At 39.3% G+C, this 17,265-nt stretch overlaps 2 protein-coding genes across 2 annotated transcripts in view; both read left to right on the top strand.

Moving 5' to 3' along the window:
- The first annotated feature begins 1,957 nt into the window (after positions 1-1,957).
- On the top strand, positions 1,958-10,826 carry si:dkey-111f13.5 (uncharacterized). The gene is made up of 6 exons (XM_067400879.1): positions 1,958-3,722; positions 5,428-5,615; positions 6,283-6,528; positions 8,812-8,939; positions 9,200-9,269; positions 10,475-10,826. The coding sequence occupies exons 1-6, from the start codon at positions 3,641-3,643 to the stop codon at positions 10,613-10,615; spliced, it is 855 nt and encodes a 284-aa protein (XP_067256980.1). The 5' UTR covers positions 1,958-3,640; the 3' UTR covers positions 10,616-10,826.
- A 1,733-nt stretch (positions 10,827-12,559) lies between these two features.
- Positions 12,560-17,265, top strand: part of efnb3b (ephrin-B3b) — a 98,297-nt gene continuing 93,591 nt past the window's right edge. The window contains exon 1 of the mRNA XM_067401773.1: positions 12,560-13,535. Within this exon, the coding sequence (XP_067257874.1) occupies positions 13,387-13,535 (149 nt within the window). The 5' untranslated portion in view covers positions 12,560-13,386. The remainder of the gene's footprint in view (positions 13,536-17,265) is intronic.

The raw sequence follows: 17,265 nt of genomic DNA on the forward strand, positions 1-17,265 counted from the left end.
TGGGTGAACTAACCCTTTAAGTTGACTAAATGATTAGAGAAGTCATTTTCACTGAAAGACAAAGTTAACATTTTGATTAAAGGTGCTCTAAGTGATCCTGGGTGGAGTAACTTCCTGTTGACGTCCGAAGTGTTGTCAAACAAAACAGAGGCTAGCTTGACCCTCCCTTCTCTCTCTCTCTCTCTCTCTCTCTCTCTCATAAGTACCAATTTACATTCATAATCGGCCTTGTTAATTGTTAAAATACATTGACCAAAGCCACTGGAAGACAAGCATGTAATGTTTAGCCAAAAAAGCGTAACGGCTAATACTAAAGCTCCGCCCCCCGCGGTACGCAGGGAAGGAGACAAGAGGCTGTTTTTTGAATGGATGTCAATGGATGAGAGGCTTCACTATGCTGATTAAACAGCTTTTGGGGGGAAATAGCTAATTATTTAATTAACGGACAGTCTGTTTGCTAATCTTCAGCATGTTTTACACTAAACAATACTTTTGTTGGGAACTATTTAAGAAAAGGCAGACTAGGGAATGTCAAGTACAGGTCTCTGCAGGACATTAATGATTGATGGGCGAGGCCATAAACGGGCGTTTTTGAGAGCGTTACCCGATTTGCCCACATCAGAGTGTGGGTAGGGTTTAGAGGTGGGGTCGGGTGAAGGAGATCATTTTCATTGCATGATATTTAAACACCCACCAGTTTGAAAATACCCACAAATACAGAAACGCCCACTTTTGTTCTGCAGAGACCTCATGCTCGGGAATGTTGTGACTGATGTCACTGCCATTACATGATAGGCTGAGAGGTGCCGCACGTGATTAAGTTAGACGTTACGCTTTCTCCAATGGTAAAAGATACAGACCCTCTTATCTCCCTATAATAATACAATCTCTGCATGGGCTCCCTTGAAAACGTGATTTGTGAAATTTTGGGGGGTTTCAAAAAATATTGACAACGTGTTTTGACGTGCAATTTCAGTTTTGTGTAATGTGACCATCGTGGATTATTATGTGTAAAATTGCAAAAAAATATCATTCATTCATGCATGGAGGTGATTTAAACCTAATTCACTTCAATAAAGATAACTACACATGCTATTCTTGTCATGAGCATCAAGGGGTTTGGGAGCTGCTGTGCAAATTCCACTCATGTTTAGTACATGTTAACTCATACAGCAAAGGAAGCTGACCCCAGACCTGTGTTTAGGTGTTACTTCCTGGTTGTTGTTTAGCCAGCTTGGGCATTTCCGGTGAACTGTAAGCTGTTCATTCTGTACTCGCTGTACATCGACATAAAACCATCAATGGTTGACTTTTTAATGTTGTATTCATATTTTAATGCAGTTATCACATTTACTTGCCAATAAACCAGTTTTTATTGATTGCAATAAAGACAAAGCTATTGGGACCGTTTAAAAACACGGTGTCTGTAATCAGACACGCACAAACATTTTTTTCCCCAGCACTTCAAATGTTATTTTTAATGTGATGAGCACAAACATTATTTGTTCATCCTTCTGAGATTGTCCCCACTGTGAATGTTTAAAAATGTAGGAAATTCAACATTTGATAGAAAACACTTATTTAAAAATAAAAAAGACAATAATTACCACTTTAACCAGCAGGTGGCGGCAAAGTAGCATTTATTTGCGCATATATCAGCCATTTCCTCTAATCGTTTACTTCGTTTTGGACTAAATATGAAACATTATAAAATAACTAGGTTTAATGAGAAGTATGAAATACTCAAAAAAATCTTAAGAAAAACAACTTTTCTTGTGAATAAATGACACCTCGCTTTTCCTTTGTAATCACAGCAGCTGTCAGTTAGTGTAGTGCAAGCTCAATGATTTCAGCACACTTTTAAAAACACACATTTTATTCAATTAATCTAAGTAAAGGGCACAATAAATATTTAATTTTTGAAGCTTTTTTTCACATAAAAGTGTGAAAACTGATGGTCAAATTGAATGTAGCCGAGGAGGAACAATGAGGTACGTCTTTATTTATTTATTTATTAAGTTGGCTTGAAAAAACACCCGAGTACCTTAGCAACCGCATAGCAACACCCTAGCAACCACCCCGAATACCCTAGCAACCGCATAACAACACCCTAGCAACCACCCTGATTACCCTAGCAACACCTTAGCAACCACTCCGAGTACCCTAGCAACCACATAGCAACACCCTAGCAACCATCCAGAATCTATCTATCAAAACTACTAAACTAAAACTTAAACTTTCAAACTGAAAACTCTCAAACTTCAAACTTTTAAAACTGTTTCAAACTTTCTGGACCGGCTTTTTCAAGCCAACTTAAAGTTTATCTTCAAACTTTTTTATCTAGTTTTTTTATGCTGTCTTATGTTTGAATTTTATGCCAGACTATTTAAGACTATTTTAGTCCATTATGTGTTGTGGCTGGGTTGTTTTAGCTCTGCGTGACTCTCAATGTATTAGAGCAGACCTAATTTAACGGAGGGATTTTGGTATTCTTCTGTAGCCTGACGAGTAACTTTAACCGTTCTTGTGAACTCAAAGACAGCCTGATGCTTTGTTTATAGACTATTTGTGGGTGGCTGTTTGTCGTTTCACTTATCAGTTTGTGTCGATAATGTATAATATGGTAAATCCTGTATAGTGATTTCTGCTGGGTGAATCTGATGGTTTGTTCATATGTGGGCGCAAATGGCAAGAAGTTGTCAAGTGTGACTGGAAGGTTGTTTGCTCTCTGTGTGGGTGAAAAGAGTTGAGAATGATGAGGTCTTGGCAAAGTTCACTGGGATGAACAGAGGTTTTTGATAAATTCAGCTTCAGACGATGGTCTTTCATCCAGGCATTAATGCTTGTCAGACATGCGGTGATTCATGAGGATACCTGGTCTTTAGAGGGATGAAATAAGATAATTACATGAGTATAATAGAGGAACCCATAAGAAGTGATGAACACTGATTTGATGTAAAGGGAGAATAAAAGCGGTCCATGTACTGAGCCCTGTGGCACCTCAGTGGGTATTTGCTGCAGGGACAGCTAGCATCATGGCAGCAACTTTTGCATGGGCACCAGTCATATTGTTTTTAGAAAATGTAAAAATCTGTTGTTGTTTTATTCTATTTTAATTTAAATTTAAATATGTAATTTTTAATATTTGTTTTAGTTTTTGCATTTGTTTTTTAATTTGATTTATCATTTTAGAATATTTCTGTTACTTCCTATATGTTTTGACTTCAAAATATCTGTGAGATTCCATTTTGAGCATTATATTCCATTTTGGGCTCTTTATATTGCACAGAATGTGACCCACAAATGAGCATGAACCCTGAAGCAAAACATCTCAAATGACTAGCGCAGTGGGAGGCTGCTCATAAAACACTTCCACACAATCAAACGCACACTCATACACACACACGCTGGCAGGCATCTTGTCTGAAATCTCTTGGATCAAATCATTCTTGAATGCTAAGCAGCGCAGTCTGTTGTTTTGTTGTCCATGTTGCTAAGCGACCATCATCAAGTCAAAGGCTGAGAGAAAAGACAAATCCCGAAAGAGAATGAGACATGGTGGAGGGCAGGAAATTGTGAGTTTTTAAGAGCCAGTCTCTGATGCTTCTGTGGACCAAGGTGCAGTGTTTTTGGAGGCAAAATGTGGAACACAAGGTCTCTCGAGAAGATGGTGAACAGGACGACTCTGAGCACACAGAGAGTGCTCCACACACACATTCTGGGTGAGTGTAGCCTTAATACCACAGAAACATTCTCTCTCTTCAAGCCTTCATTAGTGCATACCAGGTCACATCTAGGTTCTTCTCCAGTAGAGTAATCTGAATTCATGCCGAAGGGCAGCACAGAACATTCTCTCTGCCTCAGACAACTAGAGCAAAACACACAGCAATCAGTGCCATCAACCTTCCCACGTCCAGCCTAATGATTTTGGCATTTACTACTGCAGTGTCTGCTACTGGTCTTTTTGTCCAACAAATGGAGAAATACAGGAAGAGAGGTCAAAAATTTGCACAAAAAGAATATGTATTTGAGAGAAACAAAATATACTTGCTTAGAAGTTGCTCTTTCAGAACTCAAAGGAATATTTCATCCAAAATTCATCATTTACTCACCCTCACTTTGTTCCAAACCTTTATTACTTTTGTTCAACAAAATAACTACATGACATTTGAAAAATGTCTTCTTTTGAATTTCACAGAAGAAAGTAAGTCATACAGGTTTGGAATGAAATTTTTTGTGAACTATCCCAAGCTAATGGAGTTCTTGGTTATGTTTCATGTGTGTTTTTAGATATTTCTGCTCAAATTCCTATAGTCTAGAGACTCTAGACACAAGGGGCGCGACAAAACGACAAATGCAAATAGAACCTATCCGCTTGTTAAGTCGTGACATAAAGAACGCCGTTTCCGGGTCCAAGCCTCGACTCGTTTCACTTTAGAATGCCATCGACGGCCGTTTATGAGCGCTATTTATTCATATTAAACATCAATCATTTAAAAAAGTTAAACATTTTAAATACTTACAGTCTACACAACAGTCTCCGTGCTCACAGCGCCACAGATATTAATATTTTAATGATTTATAAAAGATGAATCATTGTCTGGCCATCTGGAATTTTGATATGGAGATAAAGGTTGTAATTATATATTTTTTGTAGTATTACACCACATCGTGTGTGTATATTAGCACCATTTGTTGTTTTCTTGTGGTATGAGATAGAGCGTTAGGACCCGGAAGCGCTGCCGCGTGACGTCAGACTTAACAACCGGATTATAATCAGTGATGCTGTCTACACTGGATGCGGCGTGATGCAACGTGACAACAAATCTCCGACAGTAAACTGATGACCAGTTCTATTTCTGATGTACTCCACTTGCTTGCGCTACTTCTGATATGAAGGACAAATGGATTTGCAATGGTCGTTTAATGCTTCTACCGACAACGGTTGCATCTGGTTTAGGATAAATAAAAAGTAGACAAAAGGCAACTGTTGACATTAAGAATAGAATTGTAAATTAATAAGGACAACATTTCTCAGATACTTTCGTCTTGGAAGAATTTAATGAGAGATATTTGGAAAAATCTCTACATTACAGACTTGGCAAATCTGAGCACAGTTTGAGACGTTTCTCATCTGTAACTCTAGAAAGAGTCATGTGGGTCTTTTTCCACAGCAGAAACATGTGGAAAGACTTAAACCAAAGTTTTCATTTGCTCTCCATTAAATCTTGTCAGTGTCCAAGATGAACGAGTTAGATATTAGAGATAACATTTATGTTTTTCTTTCCTATGTGCATCTGGGACACTTCCTTATGAAGCATGCATAAGATCTTCTGTTTATAATACATATTTAAAAGCCATATGTAATTTTTTACGATTGCCACCTGTTACAACCACTGACTCTCAAGTTAAAACTACTTCTTTCAGAACTAGGAGAACAGTTGTGTCCGTGGTCATCTCCCAACACCAGAACAGACAACCACTTAAAATTGGCTTCAAACTCTCTCAATTCACGACCTGCGATTGGACTGGAGCAGCCTGACACCCCTGCCATGGAGGAATTTAAGCAGTTGGCAGAGGAGGAGAAACGTGCTGCCCTTAGACTACAAGAGGAGGTGAATATTTGTAATCCTCAAGTGAACCATGTCGAAAAAGTAATTAATACAGACATATTAGACTGTAACACTGTGTCTCCTGGAATTCAGAAAGCCATATTTCAGTCTCCAGGGGAGCAGTCTGGAGAGATTTTATTAGGACTTGATTAAAACTTTCTGATAAAAAGAGTCAGCTTCTAATTCAACTTCTTTTTCCCTGTCCAGCAGTAGAATAATCCCTAATTTCTCTCCTCGTTGCATCCGAGTGTCAGATTTAATAAATGATCCAGTTGCTACTCCAATGCCAGTAGCAGTCAAATCTTTGCCATTGTGTCAGAGAAATGAGAAGAGCTTTTGTAATAGGGTGTAATTGCTTGTGTAATTGCTCTCCAGGGAAAACAAGCAGCAGCCAAACCCATAGACGACTCTTCTCTTCAAAAGCTCAGTACAGTTGCCCTGCCAACACTGAGCATCCATCCCTTTCTTTCTCTCCTTCCCTAACGCCCTCTGTCTCCTTGTGCTCTCTGTACCTCTCCATCTCCCACTTTCCGCTTTCACCCCAACATCTTCATCATCTGACCTTCTCTCTCTTTTTCAATTCATCCTTTTCTGTCCTCCACATTCGCTTTTATCCCTCTTCCTCAGTTTTCTTCTCGTCTTTATTTTATCTCCTTCACGTCTTCCCCAGAGTCTGCAGGCCCGCTTTCGTGAGGCCCTGCGAGCGAGGGACAGGCTGGAGGCTGAAATGAGGCGAGAGCTGCAGGTCGAGCTGCAGGTCCAGTTCAGAGCTCATTGTGAATGCCTGAGGGCTCAGATGGAGGAAGAGAAGGTCCAGGCCGTAGGGGAGGCCTGCAGGAAGCTGCGAGAACAGCTGCACAAAGAGGCAGAGGAGACCAGAGAGACAATAATACAGACTGTACGAGAAGAGACTCAGGTTTGTGTGTTTTGGTCTTCGTTTGTCTATCTTTATAATTGGACATTTGGTTCCCACAATATTAAACCAGATAAACCTATATTGTGGTGATCGACCTTAAGGTCAACTTCATAAGAGCACTAAATAATGTCTTGTTTTGTATATAAACATGTCTAATATGTTATTTGGGGCAATAAAGTGCTGCACGTCTAATTTTCCACTGGTTCCTTCGTTCCCTCGACCCAATGTATGACATAGAACGTAACTCCTCTTACATAGAAATCCTCGTTTTAGACTTCCAATTCATGACCGGCATTTTATTTTGCTCTGTGGTTCTGTTTCTCTATACTCTGCCCTGCAGAGTTTGGCTCCAACCCCAATTAAACACAACTGAACAAGCTAATCAAGGTCTAATTAGGCATACTAGAAACTTTCAGGCAGGTGTGTTGAGGCAAGTTGGAACTAAACTCTGCAGTACAGTGGCCCTCCGGGACTGAGTTTGAACACCCCTGATCTATACAGTTTATAAAGTTTTAAATATGGATATTTTTCTTACAAAAACCTACTGTTTCACTTCAGAAGGCATATATTAACCCACTGGAGTCGTATAGATTACTTTTATGATGGATGGACGTGCTTTTTGGAGCTTCAAAACTCAGACACAATGCCATTACAAAGCTGGGAAGAGTCAGGATATTATTTAATATAACTCAGATTGTGTTTGGCTGAAAGAATAAAGTCATATACACCTAGGTGAAATACGGAATAAATTATGGGATAATTTTCATTTTGGGGTGAACTATTCCTTTAACACAGGACAAGGAACTGAGCAAAACCAAGGGCTTAAATACACAATAGAAGATAATCAACAGAACAGGGAACAGGTGTGTAACTCAATTAGAAACTAGAAATTAGGGCTGCGTCCGAAAACTGGAAAATGCTGCCTTCTGAGGACACATTTCAAGGTAGTAAGGCATCAAGGCACGTCCGAATCCAATGTTAGCTTCACTTCCTCTCTCATGAGATACCTTCATCTGATCGATTTTTAAAGGAAGCATAGATGTGTCCTTAGCTGCCTTTGATATCCCACAATCCTGTGCTTTCCATTCTGTGACAGTTGAGCTAGAAAAATAAAGATGGCGTCCGAAGGTTGCATTTGCTGCTCAGTTTGTGTATAAATGTACGATTTTGATCAACATATTTCAATTTTGATATCATTTCTATCGAGAAATTACTACTGTAGTAATTAAATATTTTAGTTCTCACCAAAGCTCGCGCTATATTGATGTAGATCATTAAACTGTTACACTGCCTCAGAAGTCTGTCCGAAATCATTTTCGTGAGGTACCTTCATGCACAAATGCTGCCGTACAAGTCATTCTCTTATAAGATAGCGAGGCAGCAAGACAGCTTCCTAGGTTGGCTGCGTCCGAAAACTGTAAAATGCTGCCTTCTGAGGACACATTTCAAGGTAGTAAGGCATCAAGGCACGTCCGAATCCAATGCTAGCATCACTTCCTGTCTTGTGAGATACCTTGCTCAGATCGATTTTTGAAGGAAGCATAGATGTATCCTTAGCTGCCTTTGATATCCCACAATCCTGTGCTTTCCATTCTGACAGTTGAGTTGAGCTAGAAAAATAAAGATGGCTTCCGAAAGTTGCGTTTGCTGCACAGTTTGTGTATAAATGTACGATTTTGACCAGCATATTTCAATTTTGATATCATTTCTATCGAGAAATTACTACTGTAGTAATTAAATATTTGTTTAGTTCTCACCAAAGCTCGCGCTATATTGCTGTAGATCATTAAACTGTTACGCTGCCTCAGAAGTCTGTCCGAAATCAATTTCGTGGGGTGCCTTCATGCACAAACGCTGCCGTACAAGTCATTCTCTTATAAGACAGCGAAGCAGCAAGACAGCTACCTAGGTTTTAGGACGCAGCCTAGAACTCAGGCAAACAGGAACAGGGGAATTAAAACTAAACATAACCCTTACAGACATCAAATAGCAACACTGTGTGTGGTTGAATAATGTGCAAAGTGAACATTTGCATCAGGTTCTTTTGTAGGAAAGTCAGACAAGTCAATAAGAAAATGATAGTTTTATTTGAGTATTTGCTTCCATTAACAACTTATGATTTAACTACTGATTAACTGACTAACTACTGATTTGATATACTAATATATGTACTGTAAATAGTTAAAGAAACAAAATCTGCCCAGTTTAAAATCTGACCAATCAGAATCAAGTATTTCAGAGAATCGTGAGTCACTCTGCTTATTGCCTTCCTCTGTCTCTCAGGAAAGTGTGAGGAGGTGTGTGCAGGACGTCGAGAGAAGTGTTCGTGAAGAGTGTGACATGAAGGCAGAAAGAGAGAAACGGGTCCTACAGGACAGACATGAAGAAGAGATATCTGAGCTACAAAACAGGTAAAAATACACATGAAACACTCCTCCTGCTGAGCCCAGATTCCTGTTGTGATGCATCTCAGTTATTCTCTTTCTCCCTCTCACCTTTTGTAAATTTCATCAGTTTCTCTCTTTGTATCTTTCTGCCTTCTCCCTTTTCTGCATGAATCCTGGAATATATAGATTTTGTTCCGGTCGTCATCAACACTGCCTCTCCAGCACTTTTTTTTTTCTTTTAATAATGTTTTGAAGTCGTGCGTGACTGTGCGTGTGTGTTCCAGGCTACAACAGCTGCAAGACAGTCTGGAGCAGGCCTGCAGGGAGCGCATTCAGTATGAAGCAGAGTTTAAGGTCAGCCCCTGTAATGAGGTCATCATGAATAAATGAACAGCTCTAAAATGGGACCTGCTCAAATACAGCATCTGCAACACCCTGCACCAAAAATGACAGAATAACAAAACGGTCTCTTCCCTAGCCAGAACGTCCTCTGACGTTTGGTTCTTATGAACTTTTTCCTCACCATTAACGTAATTTTTCGTCAATTATGAATTACGACACTGTGCTTCCCTGCCGAAATTTTATCCATGTTTCCTGTTATACTGTAGGGGGCGCTATTATGCATCTTCTGAAAGAGTACAGAATCTCTGGATCAAAACACAGGCGAAGAAGCAGAAATTTCTTTTTCAAAATGTTGCTTTTTTGAAATGAGACTTCAGAATTGTGAGATAAAAAGTTGCAGTTAGTTTTTTTTATTTTTTATTCTTCCCTGGCAGAAACGAAAAACAAATTTTGAGATAATCATTTTTTCATTTAATCAGAATCCACTCATCGGTCAAACGCCAGAGTATTTTTGTTCAGCACTGAGTTCTGCATGCTCGTGAATCTCATTAATAAACAAAAACATGATGTAAGAGATTCATTGTGCAGACGGCTTCATTGAATATAACGGAACTTAGTGAGATTGCAATGAACTGAAATGAGTGACAGCTTTTAGGGATTATAAAGGGAGTGGTCTTTGCACATTGTTTTGGCTATGTAATTCATTCAGAATTTTAATAAAAGTTTGTTTTTCATGCTGCTAAAGACCGACAACTGATTACACACTGTGAAGTGTTGGAAGTGACATCTACATACATCTACATTTATTCTTGAAATTACAATAACTAATGTATGTTAACCATAGCACGGGACAAAAATATGTCATACGCATTGAGCAATGTAAATATAGGCTAATAGATAAGATATTTTTAAAGTAATGACTTGTAAATAATCCTAAATGTCTCACTGCTTTTCTTGTTATGGTGGAGCCATTGCTTACACATTACATCTGCACTTGACCAGAGTGACCTCACTAATTTTGGAAGCACCCTCAGTAATTTGAATCTGGAATCGGGCCTGGTTCCTCCCTCCCTGTCTTAAGAGACAACAGTGTTAGCATTTGACCTTTTGCTTGAGGACGTTTCCATCTTTGGTCATTATGATGAATGCACCTGTCTAACTAACTGCATCTGTCTAAATGAAATCAGCATGTTCATGTGCTTCCATTTCTCTTTCAGAAGGTGCAGGCCAGCTACAGGCAGTTTGTGGACCTGACTGACTCCTCCCTCCACTCTGATTACCTCTTAAAACTCCGCAGACTGGGGCGAGAGCCAGGGCTCATGGACACTGCGACACAGACTGATGAGATCACCTCTTAACTGTCATCTTGAGACGGCAGTGTTCTCACACTGTATTTGACATGACGTCACAGCACTGTCCTGCACTGTGACATGCTGTACTGTCTAAAATCATTTTAAGCATTGTTTTCTAGAAACTATAGCAATATTTGTAGTTTTTATAAATGTATTTGCACCACAGGTTTAAGTAATCTACAAAAGCTTAAAGAAATTACGAAAACCTTTATATACTTTCCTTTGTACATTTATCCTCCTCTGTCCCTAGATGAGAAACTTTACAATTTTTAGTTACAAAACATGTTAACTAGTTGCATATATATATATATATACTGTATATATATACTGTATATATATACTGTATATATATACTGTATATATATATATATATATATATACTGTATATATATACTGTATATATATAGATATAATTTTTATATATATATATATATATATATATATATATATACTATATATATATATATATATACTGTATATATATATATATATATATATATGTGTGTACTTTATATACACAAAAAATATGATCATATATAAACATTTTCATATCGTATAATATAAATTAAAATATAACATATTTTCAATCTTTTTTTTTTTTTGCAATTTTGTTGAACTAGCAGGTTTATCACATCAAATATTTATAAATAATTATGCATATTTAATACCCTAATTAGTATTTTTTTGACATTACATTGTGATTGACAATGCTGATGAACAACATATTAAATATGTAATAATTTCCTGGAGCAGCTTACATTGTTATTGTTAATCCTATTTTTATTACATTAACAGGCAATGTGTCTGGTGTTACTCACTGAATCCAAATATCCAGTATACTAGATATCAGTTTTTCACACGAAATTGTTTGCCTTTTATTTCCTCTTTGTTTCGAAGCAACATTCTATAATGACAAATATGCACAAATATAACACTAAAAAATACAATACAAAACGTATTGTTGCTGTTGCTAACTGTTGCTATAAAATCCAACATTTACCCTGTTTACTAGACGTTAAAATGCCTGTTATTTATAAACTACTCCTCTTTAAATGTATTTTTTTTCAAGTCTTTAGGTTAAATATTAGTTTATTACGTTTTTAATTAGGCTACATAAAATGTTTATTGCTGCAGCGTCCTGATTTGAAGCGTGCGTGAGTGGATTGTCGTACCATTACTTTACCACTGGGTGTCAGTGTAGGCAAGGCTTTAGTCCTCCGTCCAGACGCCTTGGGTCCCATCAGCAGCGCTTAGTTCATAGTACACTTCTTAATTGTTGTTTTCAGATGTAATAGACAGGCATACAAACACAATTAATTGCAGATTTTTTACATACGCAGAACGTTGAAAATCATTCCAGATTCAATTGGACGGTAGAGATATTTATTAAACAAGCTCTTTATCGGCTGCATATCTTACTAAGCTTGTCATTAGTGTCGTTACCACCAGCATGAAATGTTATTACATGCACCGATACCAGCGAATGCACTGGGGGCGCTGTAACTCCGTAAGCCGTCGCTTCTGAATGCACAGCGTTGATCGGGTGCCAGGGATCACGATCATCATATCAAACGGAAAAAGAAGCAGTCACAAAATGTACGCGCTCAGAGAATATTATTATTTATGTATGAATATAGAGAATCCTTTAACGTGAGCATTGGGAAATATGTTTGCAACGCATGGTATATGGATGTGTTTGTGACTGGCGGGATTTAATAGCACCTCTACATGCGGAAAAAACAAATCCCCCAAAGAAAAATCCGCTCCGTTAGTGCGCACTCCAGCCGGAAGATGGGATTTTTCTTATTCGAGCGCGCACACCTCCCCTTTCCCCCTCCCTCTGCCTCTCTCGCTCGCGCGCTCTCTCTCTTTCTCAAACAACTCAGTCTGTCAGTGTGCGCCGAGCGTTAGGAACAAGTCTCACTAGTCGGATTTGCAGCCAGTGAGAGAGACACATCGAGAGAATCCAAGCAGGACAGACGAGAAATGAACTATCTAATGACTTGCCACATCCGATCACATTCTCAAACACCCTGCAACCGAAACCCATGAATAAGGATTGCAATATTTTTCCACCCTGGAAAATCTGGCAATAATTTTGTCAGTCTCGACACATTTGTAAATTTGTGTTGACTTGGTTTTAATTTGCATTAATTACTTTCGTTTTGCTGTTTGTTTCTATTTCCGTTAATTATCTGGATTGCAACATTTAATTGGTGTATGCGGAATTACTGGAATCTCAGAGGCAAGCAGGAAAATCCAGTAGGAGAACTAGAGGTGAGGAAGAGAAGCAGCGAGATTTGTCCAGCATCAACATGTTCTTCTGAAGAGGCGAGGAAAAGCTCATCCCAAACCATCATCCATCTACCATCACATTCCCGACCTAATTCGTCGGGAAAAAAACAGAATCAAGTGGGAGTGAAAAGGGAATGGGAAAGATAGGTCCAGCCTAAACGCCGAGGAAAAGAATAAGCATCTCGAATTTTTGGAAAAGTAAACTCTTTGCAAGGAAAAACGGCTGTGGGAATTTGTGGGAGTTTTGTCCACGAGCTAGGCTACTTTTCCCTAAAAACGTTTTTTTTTTTGGTGTGTGTGTGTGTTTGTGTGTGTGGAATTCTCTGCTTAAATCCACATTGACTGCACCTTTGTTTAATCTACTCTCCTGTGTTTAGTAGATATTCCAAAAACACGTTGTTCCTGGATTCACCTGAACCAAATACGCTTTGTTCCGAGTCCAGAGATCTCCATCCTCTGGGAGAGTATCCCACACAGCTTTGATGGGAGTAAATAGAAGGAATTCGGGATTTCAAATGGCGAGTCAGGGCTGTGAAAATGGATTGGGAATTCTGCTGATATTCTTAGTGGATTTACTCGGGATCACGGCGACCAACATGGAGCCCATCTACTGGAATTCCTTGAACAAAAGGTAAGAGCCGCAACTAAAGGCATTGGGCACGGCGTTTATTGCCGTTTATTTAAGAAGAGCTTTGCGTTGGAGATAGTCAAACGCCTCGTGTTTTCACATAAACCGTTGAAGGACGGCTTTGAAATGTCTCTCACAGGGGGAAAGAAAGCTGTTAAGCGCTATTACGCCGACAAGCCCCTTAGTGGATAATCACGAGTCTGCAGAAGTTACGAGCATCAATGTCGCTAGACTAATAAATGCCACATTTCATTGACGGTGTGTGTTGAGGAATTTTACGACAGTTAGCGCTGTTTATTGACGCTGCGCTATTCCACTGCCTCTCCTTCAGATACGCTCCAGTTAGATTGGCATGAATTTTAGTTGCTCAACACCAAGTATTTTCCCGTCTTAATGCCGCTTAAACAATGTAACCTTTGTGAAAATGTTCTTGCTGAACTTGTGAGAACGTGTAGACATCCTCGGGACTATTTTTTTCTAGTCAGCGTCTTCTGTCAATACAGCTTGATAAACAAAAGATAAAATGCCAAGGTGTAAACTTTACCGTTTCGTGACATATTTACACCAGCCATGTAAAATATTTACATGGAATCTGTGACTTTTATTTACAGTTGTGAGCTTTGTGTAAGATACAACTCAAACTTTAAACGAAACTTAAAAATGTAAACTGGTAGAACCGTATGGAAGACAAAGCACTGTGGGCTATTTAGCAACTTCTCTGCTGTCATGACAGTAGTTAAAACAAAAGAAGGTGTAAGCTTTCACTCTTAGTCGACACCTTCCACTGGACTAGTTAGCAAGAAGACACCTGAAGCGAAAAGTTTTACACGCAAGTGTTAACTTTAGATGGTCAATCAGTCGCATTTCACGCTGCAAAATTTATTACTCTAGTCACGGAGGTGACACGGTTTTCCATGCCGCAGGAAGGAATAGTGGGCAATTCACGGCTAGATTTCTCGTAGTATGTATCAGTAAATAAGGGGGAGGTTTCTGCAACCCAGCAACTGTGAATTCATTTAGTGGGGAGCCAAAGAAACCAATGCAAACGGCGTGTCCGGCACATAAACGACGATTTATGGCCGAGCAGACCCTTTTCTTTCTTTCGCCCTTCTGTCATTACTGGGCTTGTTTAAATGGACACCCGGCGTCGTGGGAGCACTTGTGTGCCCGGTCTAAATCGGTATGTGGGTTATGAGGGGCTATTAGTGGTGCCACGAGCTCTTGAAAGACGAATAGGTTTTTAATGTGTCCATGTGGCGCATATACCGGGCTCTGCGCTTCAACAGATGCTGCTGGGGGGGATGGAGGGGGTTTATTCTGTCCCAGTGGCCGCTGGCAGACGCTCTTAATGAGGGTGCTTGTCGGTGTTGCTTGTGTTAATCTAGCAGGGGTTTGTGGAACCTAATTTGAAGCGGGTGCGCGCGCGCAGGTGGGGGGGCTTGACCGTGACCGCGCTTTTTCTGCTTGACCTTTACCTGGGAGTGAGAGAAGCGGCACCTCTGATAATCGATTTTAACTGATTCAATCACTTGTAATCGATTTAAGTTGATTTAAAGCGATTAACAGTGGGCGCCGGTTTTCTCACGTTTTTACCTGCAGTTTACATGCTCCGAATTCGCTTCATTTCGCAGTGTAAACACTCACAATTAAGGGAAATGGCGTTTTGCTAAAAGTATGTGAGTATGCTATTATAATTACTGGTAGATTGAAATTGGTTTTCCAGTGGCGTAGTGCGCATGCCACTTTTATTGGCTTACTCACTTAGTAACATTGAAAAATGAAAAAAGAAATGTCTTTTCTATGGACATTCCAATGAACTGGCAAATTAAGCAGTGGCTCATGTTCTTCTTAATCTCAAATTAGCCAAATATTGGCAGATTAATCTTCCTGGACAATCTGCCTACATAATAAGCACTATAAATGACATATTATGGTCTTGTTTATTTGTATTATACACTCTACTGTGTTACAGGTAGCATTAACACTGTAATGTAAGTGTTTTTTCTTTACGTACACCAACATACACAAACACAGCGTCGCCATATTTGTGTTTGATTCGAAAATACACTATGCAGTAAGACTTTCTCTGCTCACGCAGATGCAAACTTCAAGACATCTGCACCGTGTGTTTTTGCTCTAGGCTACAGGAGTCTGCACTGTTCACACTAAAAGTAGCTGTACGAAGGTTACATTGTTGGCAGTGCTGTATATTTAATGGGGATCAGTGAACTTCTGCTCCTCGGTGCTTTGAAGATGAGGGCCTGCACCTGTAGGATGTTTTATTCACCTATCTATATCCCATCACTCTCTCCGTCATGACCATACTCTTTCTCGCCCTCTCACGATGGCGCTGCCACTCTCCTCCCCATGTGAAATTAGAAACATGTGTTGCCTTCAGAGGAACGAAGAAAGAGTTGAGAAGTGATGGGAGGAAAGAGGGATTGAGAGACGAGGGAGGAACAGCGGGGCTCATCCTTAAATGTACAGAAATCAATATCTTCTAAGCCATGAATGTCAGTTTGAGTTAGGCTTAAGAAAATGCAAGTCCAGCACAAAGATCACCTTGAAATTGTCTGCTTCAGGGGGAAAAAAATCTATAAAGCAAAAATTGTGTTTGTTCATGGACACTTTAATGTAATTTCGGTATGTATAATTAATTAAGTGTGCATAAATGAAAAATGGTTGCTGGAGACTGAAAAGACATGAAATAGGACTTTTGAGGGCTTTTTGTTTTTTTTTATTTAGTAAAGACTAATGGTGTTTCTTAGTAAGCCAGCTTGTCTGGGAAGTGTCCTTCACCTTCTGACATTCACACTGTCTGATACATTGTTTACACACAAGAAAGACAGAGTGTGTTTGTGTGTCCTTGGTACCCAGCCCTCTCTGGATGAGCAAACACGTCTCTGACTGATGTTCTGGGGCGGTCAGTTAGGGTCGGAAAAATCTTACAATTGACTATGTTAAGACGCTGGTTGGGTAATTTGATCCCAAATGGTTACTAACAGTTCAGAAGGTTTCTGTGTCTTCTCTCTAAATCACTGTACGTTCCAGAGATTCAGATCCTGCTCAAACCTGTGGGGGGTTTTCCGATTATGAATTCAGATGAGCGATTGTGGGTAAGGATTTGTGTGTTATCATAAATGTCACAGGGTCTGTGTGTGTACATGTGATGGGTTTTTTGTATAAGCGCTCGGTCTCAAAGAAACATGTTACCCCCATGGATTTTTAATAATTAATTTACCGCAGGCTAATTGGGCTCGGATAAAAGCGCTAGTTAACCAATCTCTGGCTTAAGATGAGGCATATGAGGGAAATTTCGGGGGGAGGTCATTGGAAGAAGAGATTAGAATAGACACGATTTCAGTAGGTTACTGACATGGTTGTGTTCAGAAAGTCATCATTTGTGAGTCGCTTCTGCTAAATCAATGGAAATGTAAAAACAAACAGAAACTTTTTTCTTTTTTTTTGGCTTGCGAATAGATTAGTGGTGTGAATCCGTAGTAGTTTGCTAAATTGAGTTGATCCATTCAAGCTTCCTGACTGGATTCGCCTCTTTTGGGCAAGGGAAGTTCAAGCATCATCATGGTCTAATAGAAGGAATTAAGAGAGTCTGTTTTTTTTGTGCTTGTATATGCCACTGAAAGTGTATTGTACTGTATGGATTACTCTCTCTAAGTAGCATTACTTTTTACAAATTACTTTCTAAATCCCATATCAACCGTGACCAGTTACA

This window comes from Chanodichthys erythropterus, chromosome 11 (genome assembly GCF_024489055.1).
Source record: "Chanodichthys erythropterus isolate Z2021 chromosome 11, ASM2448905v1, whole genome shotgun sequence".
Taxonomy (NCBI): Eukaryota; Metazoa; Chordata; class Actinopteri; order Cypriniformes; family Xenocyprididae; genus Chanodichthys; species Chanodichthys erythropterus.